The sequence below is a fragment of the Ipomoea triloba genome, chromosome 2 (assembly GCF_003576645.1).
Source record: "Ipomoea triloba cultivar NCNSP0323 chromosome 2, ASM357664v1".
Lineage (NCBI taxonomy): Eukaryota > Viridiplantae > Streptophyta > Magnoliopsida > Solanales > Convolvulaceae > Ipomoea > Ipomoea triloba.
This window is the reverse complement of record NC_044917.1, coordinates 21,009,384-21,019,302: the sequence shown is the minus strand read 5'-3', so window position 1 is coordinate 21,019,302 and position 9,919 is coordinate 21,009,384. Positions and strand designations below refer to the sequence as shown.

The window sequence follows — 9,919 nt, the reverse complement described above, 5'->3', positions numbered from 1 at the left end:
AGCAAGACAGGCCCACTTCCCCGTAAAAGCCACAACAGCTTTACGCTAACGTAGTAGACAAACGGCGTGAGATGCTAACCCAATGGCATCACGGCAGCGCTTAAGGCCCGTATCCTGACGCTCTAATTCCCTGCCTTTATTAGTTGTCCGCTTGTCCCCCCAACGCCTTCTTCTCCACTGGCTACTCCCGGTCGCCGGAAATTCCCACCGGCTACTCCCCGTTGCCAAACGGGGTTAGAATCTTACCGCGGTTGAAAATAATTTTGTTGTGTTTTTACTGTTTTGACCCCTCTGTGTATTGAAAGGGCCTCTCTTTTCTTCTCCCCTGGTCCTAACGCTACAAAGCCCATCCTGTGGGAGACACAGAAAATCGTTGATGTAGAGAGAGAGAGAGAGAGTAGAGTGAGAAAGTGGTTGAATCTTGATTTTCCGTTTGATTGAAGTGATTCTGGCCTTTCTCCGGCTGAGAATCGGTTCTGGAGAAGCTGCGTTTGGAGGATGAGAGATCTGTTGTAGTCTGATAAAGTGTATTTGTGTGTGTTCTGTTCGGAAATGACTACTGCAGAGGTCTCAATCAAAGGTTACGCTGAGCAGAATGATGTCGGAGCTCGCGGCGTCTCCTGCGCCGGAAAAGGTAAATCTAGCGCCTTCTGTTTTGTTTGTTTGTTTATTGTTTTGATGTATATGTTGATTTTAGTTGTGAACTCAATTTACTCTGTTCTTTGGGGGGGGGTTTAGTGGATGCTGAAACGGCGTTGTACACGGAGCTATGGCGGGCTTGTGCAGGGCCGCTGGTCACCGTGCCACGAGAGGGGGAACTGGTTTACTATTTCCCGCAAGGTCATATTGAACAGGTTTGTTTTACAACTGTGTAAAGCATTTAAACGAGCTCAGGTTCTTTACATCTTCTTCTAATTCTCCTCATACTCTCTCTTATTTGGCTCCATCACGTTTGGTTTGTGCATTTTATCTCTAGTTTTTGTGTTTATTACTTTTTTCTGTTGTTACTTTTGAGCAATATTCTGAGATTTGGTTTTTGCGAATTTAATGGGTTTGTTTGGTAGGTTGAGGCATCAACAAATCAAGTAGCAGATCAACAGATGCCTATGTATAATCTTCCTTCGAAGATCCTCTGTCGCGTGGTTAATGTCCACTTGAAGGTAATTGTTAGTCAATACTGATCTATTGGTTTTATCCTAAGGGCATTTATAATTATTGTTTAATTTTGTAAAATTCTAGTTTGTTTTGCTGTGCTATTAAACCCAGTACCTTTTAATTTATGTGTCATATGAAAAATTCATGTTTTTGTGAATGTTCAGGCTGAGCCAGATACTGATGAGGTTTATGCTCAAGTAACTCTGATGCCAGTACCAGATGTAAGTTCATTCATTGTTGAAGGCAGCGGTGTCAATATGTGATATTTGAATGTTGTGTATGGTTATGTTGTAATTGGTGTGATTTAATGGCAGCATGATGAGAATGCAGTGAAGAAGGAAAACATGCCCCCTCCTCCTCCACGCTTTCATGTGCACTCTTTCTGTAAGACGCTTACAGCCTCAGATACTAGCACCCATGGTGGATTTTCTGTGCTGAGGCGACATGCTGATGAATGTCTCCCCCCACTGGTTAGAAGGATTTCTTTATTTTACAATCTTGGTATCTGTATATCTCTCTCAGATGTCAGTGGCTTAAGCTGTTACTCAATCTTTGGTTTGTTATAGGACATGTCCCGGCAGCCTCCAACCCAGGAGTTGGTGGCCAAGGATTTGCATGGAAATGAGTGGCGCTTCAGACATATATTTCGGGGTATAATTCCTTATGTTCTTAATAATCCCTTGCCTGATTGTATGATGTTTGGACTAAGTATGATTGACATCAAACATTTATCATCCATTCAATTAATTCAATCTGGTGCAAACACATCTACTACTAGTGTAAATATGGAAATAGAAATTCTTATCAAGTTGGTTTAAAAGATACCAGGATCACATTAAATGCTAAGTATGGAGTATCATTGAACAGATTTCTTATGTTTGTCTATATACAGAGTACTATGTAGTATATACTAAAAGCTATTTTTGGCTGTCACTTGCAACCTGGTTAGTTCTCTACTTGCCTTTTTAAAACTTAAGCTGCCAACTTAATTCAGGCCAACCACGGAGGCATCTCCTTCAAAGCGGTTGGAGTGTGTTTGTTAGTTCGAAAAGGCTTGTTGCTGGGGATGCTTTCATATTTTTACGGTTAGTGAGCTTTTTTTTATTAATGATTTTATATTTTTTTCCTGTTGCTTTCATAGACCAGGCATCTAATACTATTATTAACATTTTCTATTTTCAGAGGTGAAAATGGGGAGCTTCGTGTTGGGGTTAGACGTGCCATGAGACATCAGGGCAATGCACCATCTTCTGTTATATCCAGTCATAGCATGCATCTTGGAGTACTTGCAACGGCATGGCATGCCATTCAGACTAAAACCATCTTTACAGTATATTACAAACCTAGGTATGTGATAGAAGATTCCATTTCTTGTTTCTGCAGTTGCATGAACCATGGTTACTAACTAGTGTGTTCATTTGTGAATTGTGTATATGACAGGACAAGTCCTGCTGAATTTATTATTCCATATGACCAGTATATGGAGTCTGAAAAAAGTAACTACACTATAGGGATGAGGTTTAAAATGAGGTTTGAAGGAGAAGAAGCTCCAGAGCAGAGGTATGTGTAATTTTAGGACTATTGCTGGTCAGAGGTTTCTTCTTTCTTTGAAATCTAGACTAATAATTAACTTTTTGTATTATGTGTGGGTAACTCCCAATCTTGTAGGTTTACTGGTACTATTGTTGGTATTGAAGATGGTGATCCACAGAGGTGGCAAGAATCAAAATGGAGATGTCTCAAGGTAATAATATGTCAGATCTTTTGGTGTATTGTTGCTTGTGCCTTTTATTTTTATTCTAAACAAAGTTTATTCTGTGCCTTTACTTTAAGGTGCGTTGGGATGAAACTTCTTCTGTTCCTAGGCCAGACCGAGTCTCACCTTGGAATATAGAGCCAGCTCTTACTCCCCCTGCTCTCAATCCCCTTCCTGTCCCAAGGCCAAAAAGGCCTCGATCAAACAATCTGCCTTCTTCTCCTGATTCATCTGTTCTAACAAGAGAAGGTAGTTTGCTCTTCCATGCACAACCATTTTTTGACATCTCCCTGTTGGCTCTGGATTAATTGAGTTTCATGTACTGTGATTTACTATAGGTTCATCTAAACTATGTGCAGACCCTTCACCTGCCAGTGGGTTCTCAAGGGTCTTGCACAGTCAGGAATTATCGACTTTGAGGGGCACCTTTGCAGAGAGTAATGAGTCAAATTCCTCTGAAAAGCCAATGGTATGGCCACCATCTCTGGAGGATGAAAAGATTGATGTTCTTTCTGAGTCACGTAGATGTGGTTCAGATAAATGGCTGCCTTTAGGGAGACCCGAACCATCGTTTACAGATCTATTATCAGGTTTTGGGACACAAATGAATTCTTCCTGTGGCTTCTCTTTACAACCCGGGGATCAAACGTCAGCTACTGTTAGTTTGACAAAGCGACAAAAACAATATCAGGAAGGGAGCTTACTAGGAAAGCCATGGTCTATTGTACCTTCTGGTCTATCGCTTAATTTGATGGATTCGGGCATTAAACCACATGGTCAGGGTTCTGATGCTTCGTATCAAGCTAGGGGAGACTCCAGGTATGGTGGTCACATAGAGTGTTCCATGCCACCTGGTCATAATGTTGACAATCAGCAAGGGAGCTGGTTGGGGCGTCAACCAGTACCATACCTGCAAATGCCTGCTCATGCGCGAGAGAGAATGCTCAACCCAATGCTGATGCAGCAGCATGAGGCTATGAAACCAAAAGAGGGAAACTGCAAACTCTTTGGGATACCCCTCATAAGCAACTCTCCTACCACGGATACTGAAATTTTACACAAAAATACCACAATTGAGTCAGGTCACTTGCATATTGGTATACAATCTCATCACTCCCATGTGGTTGAATCTGATCAAAGGTTGGAGCAATCAAATGGCTCTAAAGTGGTAGACGATGGGGTAACTGGCAATGAAGAGGAAAAACTATTTCATATTCAACCTGCTGATAAAGATAGGGAGAGAAAAGTTCATAGTGGCTCAACAAGGAGTTGCACTAAGGTTCTAAAATGATTTTCTTGCATGTTTTTCCTATTGATATTTCATTGAACTTAAAATAATATATTGAAAAATGTATCTTCTGAGTACAGGTTCATAAGCAGGGCACTGCGCTTGGTAGGTCTGTGGATCTTACCAAGTTCAACAATTATGATGAATTGCTTGCTGAACTGGACAAGCTGTTTGATTTTAATGGTGAACTTAAGGCAATGAATAAGAATTGGATGGTTGTATATACTGATGATGAGGGTGATATGATGCTCGTGGGGGATGATCCATGGCAGTAAGAACTTCTTTCTATATTCTTAAGTACAGAAACTAAGAAAGACAACTTACTTTCCCCTTTGTTGTTTCTTCATTTTAATCTCATTTGTTGTGTTGGAACAGAGAATTCTGCGGAATGGTTCGCAAGATCTACATCTACACGAAGGAAGAGGTACAACGGATGAACCCAGGGACTCTGAATTCAAAAGACGAGGATACATCATCAGTTGCAGAAGGATTGGACACTAGAGAAGTGAAGAATTCACAGATTCCTTCAGCATGCAGTGCCGAGGAATGTTAACTTTTCCTTGGAGCTATATATATTTATAGCCAAATTATAGGTAAAGTATAAGAAGAATATGATTAGTTTATGTCCTGTGGCATTTTAATGTGTGTTTAAGAGAATGAATATATGATGATTTAAACAGAAAGTGAAAGATGAAGTTGTCTACAGAAACTGAGTGACTTTGTGTTAATGGACACAGGTTATTTGAAGCAGGGAGAAGACCATTGTCCATACAGCTGTTGATTTTTTTGGGATACTTGAATGTCGTAAGATGCATATGAGAGGTCCCTTTAACTTCAGGTGGCGGGGTGTCTCTCTCAATATAGCACAGCACAGCACGTATTCTATAACTTGCAATTTTGGACCCCTTTCTTGGAGCCGACATATGGTGCACTATTTATATACATAGTATATGCACATATATATATATATATTATCCACTAGGCATAACCTTGCTTGAAATTTCCACTTTGTACATAGTCTGTTGTTTTCAGCTTGAATGTAGGCAAGTAGTAGTTAATACTTGGGCTTATATTGAATTGATGATGAATGATGATTGATTATGTGTTGATACTTTGGACGTTAATGTGTATAGTTATGGGTGAATGCATTATTGTCTTCCCCTTGTGGGTAGGAGGATGCAAGCAAATTGCAAATCTCAACACCACCTGTGATGGTTTTTTCTTGAATGGATTGCTTCTTGAGGTTGAAAATACAAAAGGTGTTGTTCTAATTAACTCAGAATGTTCACAACATAGAATAAGAAATCAACACCACTCAGTCTGCAAAACAAATACTTGTTTCTTACAAACGAAATTGAAGCTAAGCAGCGAAGATGAAGTAGATAGGGCAGGCCTAGGGGAAGGGAAAAGGTAAAGTATCTGATCTGTTGTGCAGAAGCAGATAGATAAACATTGCGCAATCAATCAGGAAGAGCAGAAAACCGTCCTCAACTTGACTTGGATAAACATACAACAACTTGAGCAGCTTAGATCATCCCCTGGAAGCCAGCAGAATCCAGAAGTATAGCTCTGATTCGATCAGGATGGATATCACCTTCCTTGTATTGCTGCATTGCATATTATATACAGAAATGAATTCGGGTCAATTCTCATTCCTCTATGATTGTATCAAACTAAGAAGCAATGATAGGTTGGTTATTCATTCCAGTGAAGTATACAAAAGTTGAAATGAGATCTTCAATAATAACTTGATTGCATTTGCATTTGCATTTGCAGCAGCTTTATTGTTGGTGAGTAGGTGGTGGAAAAAGAAATGATATTAATATTGAACAAAGGTATAGGTATAGAATGAATGAATAGGAATACCTGTGCTCGGAAGATATCCATGGTAAAGCCATTGAAGCAGCTGATAACAGCCTGTTGGACATCCAGGCCAAGGTTGTCGAGAGCCCTGATTGTTGAGAGTAAGAGGCCAGGCTTACGACTGCAAAACATATGGATGTTCACAGCTCTTCCTTCTTTTACCCTCACTTCAACCTACAATGCAAGCCATCCATATATATATATATAAACAAAAACTTGAAATGAATTTCTGAAGCTAATTAAGGTAAAAAGGATTGATAAAAGCATTACTCTTGCAGGGGGTTGTCCAGTTGGACTAGGCAGCGGGCTTGGAAATGAAGTGGGAGAGATTTCTTCTTTGATGCGGGAAGATGCAGCTGTAGTTGGTGTCAAAGGGTAGAAGGGGGTGGTCACCACAGGTGAAGTGGAGGAGTCCAGTTCATTTTGGAGGTCATTGATCTTCTGCACAAGCTCCTTCAAGTATTCAATCGCATCCCCTAAGATTGAAGCCCTGTCCATCTGCCAAAACACACACACACACCCCTCATCACACTCTCTCTCATCTATCTATTTGCATTAACCTACTGTCCTCCACATTCTCTGTCTCTATCACCCATATCACAAAGGATACATTTTTTTTTTATTAGTGCAAATTAAAGCAGAACCCAGATGCAAGTTAGTAATGCACTTAACTGCCAATTCTTCGTCTCGTCTAAGATGTTATTCTGGTATTCACAGAGTAAATGCCATACCGTGCAAAAGGGCAAATCAGAATAACAAGTACAAGAAAGGTTTTGACCTTTTATTAAATGTATGTATTGCAGATAGAGATAGAGAGAAAAAAAAAAATTTGTGCTCAATAATTACTCTGCAATAAATGCGAGTGAAGTGGATAAATTCATAGAGATAGAGATGTGGTTTTACTCTAGTAGCTTTCAATATGTGCCCATGGTCCAAAATTTAAGATGCATTTGAAAAATAGTTCATAGACTCCTCGTGAGTGTATTTAATGCTATGCTATCATAAATAAAGGGTTAATAATGAGCAATGTCAAGCACAAGCACGCCATTCATTATCACAATAACTAAATTGCAGACGACCTTTGCAAATTAAAGGGAAGGCGCTAAAACATGTATAGAAATTTCATAACATATTACATATAATATGATATGGTTGAATAACTAGTGATTTGCTGCAAATTAAAAGCAAGAAAGTTTGTTGTTGTTACCTTGCTAATCTTGGGGACAACAGACCTGAGCATGTAAAGCCTATCATTGAGCTTCTTGCGACGGCGCCTTTCAGCCATGAGATTCTTAGCAGGAAGCCCCCCCTGCTTCTTCTTCCCTTTCTGATCTCCACTGGTATTGTTGTTCTTAACGCTCTCGTCGTCGTTAGAATTATTATTATTATTATTATTATTCAGCTGCAGCAGCTCATCTGAATCATCATAGTTGAAGTTGGAGGACCTGTCTTTGTTCACTTCATCAACATCCCCATTGTTTCCCTCCCTCTTCAAATCAATCATTTCACTCACTTCCACCTGCTTCTTATCAACATTGCTTAAAGTCCTGGTAATTCCCAGAACCTCCAAATTATTAGCAAGATTCTTCCTGAGAGCAGCCCTCTTTTGAAAGAGAGTGGGTTGTGCACCAATTGAGGCAAAATTATCAAGTGGTTTTAACAATTTAGACCTATTGAGATTAAGAAACAAAGCATTGCTATTATTGTCATTGAAGAAGGTCTCTCCAAACCCAGTTTGGGGCTGTAGCAAATTGGTTGAGCCAAATGCAGTGTTGAAATTGGGATTCTGAGAAGTAAATTCAGCAAACCCACCACCCAAAATCCCTGTCCCTCTGCTCAAACCATGATTTTGAAGAAACCCATTTTCAAAACCACTTTCCAAGGGATTGATGATGCTGCTGTTGGTTTTGGGAGGCAAGAAATAGTGTACCTGAGACTGACACGACTCAAGGCTATTCAAGGCAGAAGATGGAGAACAGGAAGAGGTTGACTCTACTGGGTGCAACAACAGGGCGGCGTTGCTCTGATCAGCGAGGCTATGCATCGGCATGGGCATGGGCATGTACCACCCCCCCACATCTTCTCCATCCACCAACGAGACCATTCCCCCATTGTTGTTTTGTGCCCAACAACCCGCGCCTTGTTCATCATCGTCTCCCTCTTTCCTGTCCATCCACACCATTCCATCCAGCATTTTTTTCAATCCCTCGCTTTCTTGATTTCCAACCTGTTTCCCTTCAATTTGCTTTGCTGCGCTCATGTCACAACAAGGATTTGGAGGGAGGGAGGGAAAAAACGAGTTTTGTAGTTTTGTGCTCAAAGATATATGGCTTTATAGGCAGCGTCAGACCTTCAACTTCGAACGTTACATGTTTGCTGCCATTTCATTGTTTCTACTTTTTACCGACATATACATATATTTCAATTTTTTTTAAAAAAAATGATAAATACTTTTTACCCCTCCTAATTTCTCTTCTTGACAGCTTTATAATCATTACATGCTATAAATTTGCTTATTCCAACAAATTTTAGAAAATTATTAATGTATCCAATAAAAAAATGTCATGTTAGGAGATCGAATAGTATCTGTGGCTGTCATTAGGTGAAATTAATAGAATTTTATTTTAGGGGTGAATAACATTACTTTTTTATTTACAGAAAATTCCGCACCGTTATTTTAAAAGTGCACTCCTTCTAGGTGAAGAATAGAACTTAAAGTCTTGCGGTTACCAAACCAATTCAACCAACTCAGTATATCAAATTCTGAGTTTTGCTTTATCGTGTACATAATTAAATATGAACAAATTACTTAGAAAATAAGATACTATTTACTTCAACCATTAAAATGTCAAGATTTTAAATATATTAATACCACATTTGATCATCGAGACAAAATCCAATAAAAAATATTTAAAATGTCTCTGTTGTTACTAAATTTTACCCTTTTTGGATGATGGCATTTAAGATGTTTTGCGCGAAATTGGATAGATTAAAAGAAAAGTTAAGTTAAATTATGTTACTGTATTTTTTTTATAGGGTAAATAACAAATTGGATTTAAATTTTATTTAGATAGTTTTTTTTTTTAATGAGTGTGTGACAGCATGAATCTTATTAGCATAATGTGTTAAATCATGTTTTATGAACACATTATTTGTCATGTTTACTGTAGTCTACATCATTACATCCCGTTGTAAAACAACGTTTATTCCAGCGATATCTTAGTAATTAAGCTCTTACGACTTGCTTATTTGTTAATTAGTTTTTATTATTTTTTTTAATTTTTTTTTTTGTAATTTTTATCTCATTTGAATTAATGCTCAAAAGTTTATTACTTTGTTAATGCATAATTTTTTTGTGTAGTAAAAAAAAGATTAAAAAAACATTTCTATTTTGTCAAATTTTGTACTTCGACTACAAAAAAAAAAGTTATGTTATTATTTAATAAGAGTATAACATTGTTGTTTTTTTTTTTGAGTACTACTGATTCTGTTACAATGTAGTATCTGTTTAAAAATAATATTAATATTGATGTGATGAGCTATATAATATTTGTTTAAAAATTAAGTAATTTACAATTTTGATAATGATTAATAAATAATAAGTTTTTTAATTGTTGTTCTTTGTCTTTATATATTTATATTTTTTTAAGTTTAAAAATAATTATTTAGTTGTTAAAGACGTTGTGGTCGAGCGACCTCAGCGTGGGCATTGACTTACTCAAAAAAGTATATATATATTTAGTTGCTTCAAAAATTTATTTAGTTCTTAGATAGGTTTTTTTTTTTTTTTTTTTTTTTTGAAAATGTTCTTAGATAGGAGTTGTGCTTATCTTCAAAATTGTATTGCATTGCAAAAA

At 37.9% G+C, this 9,919-nt stretch overlaps 2 protein-coding genes across 2 annotated transcripts; one reads left to right on the top strand and one right to left on the bottom strand.

Annotated features, from left to right (window-relative positions):
* The first annotated feature begins 326 nt into the window (after positions 1 to 326).
* Positions 327 to 5,399, top strand: LOC116004079 (auxin response factor 2A-like). Its single transcript, XM_031244015.1, has 15 exons — positions 327 to 634; positions 739 to 854; positions 1,065 to 1,160; positions 1,320 to 1,376; positions 1,470 to 1,625; positions 1,722 to 1,806; positions 2,150 to 2,240; positions 2,338 to 2,502; positions 2,596 to 2,715; positions 2,824 to 2,899; positions 2,989 to 3,160; positions 3,250 to 4,190; positions 4,280 to 4,470; positions 4,575 to 4,792; positions 4,937 to 5,399. Exons 1-14 carry the CDS (start codon positions 553 to 555, stop codon positions 4,750 to 4,752), a joined length of 2,526 nt encoding a protein of 841 aa, XP_031099875.1. The 5' UTR covers positions 327 to 552; the 3' UTR covers positions 4,753 to 4,792; positions 4,937 to 5,399.
* Positions 5,387 to 8,436, bottom strand: LOC116004086 (transcription factor ICE1-like). Its single transcript, XM_031244022.1, has 4 exons — positions 7,270 to 8,436; positions 6,333 to 6,560; positions 6,066 to 6,236; positions 5,387 to 5,806 (listed from the first exon to the last, which is right to left on the bottom strand). Exons 1-4 carry the CDS (start codon positions 8,320 to 8,322, stop codon positions 5,726 to 5,728), a joined length of 1,533 nt encoding a protein of 510 aa, XP_031099882.1. The 5' UTR covers positions 8,323 to 8,436; the 3' UTR covers positions 5,387 to 5,725.
* Between the last annotated feature and the right edge of the window lie 1,483 nt (positions 8,437 to 9,919).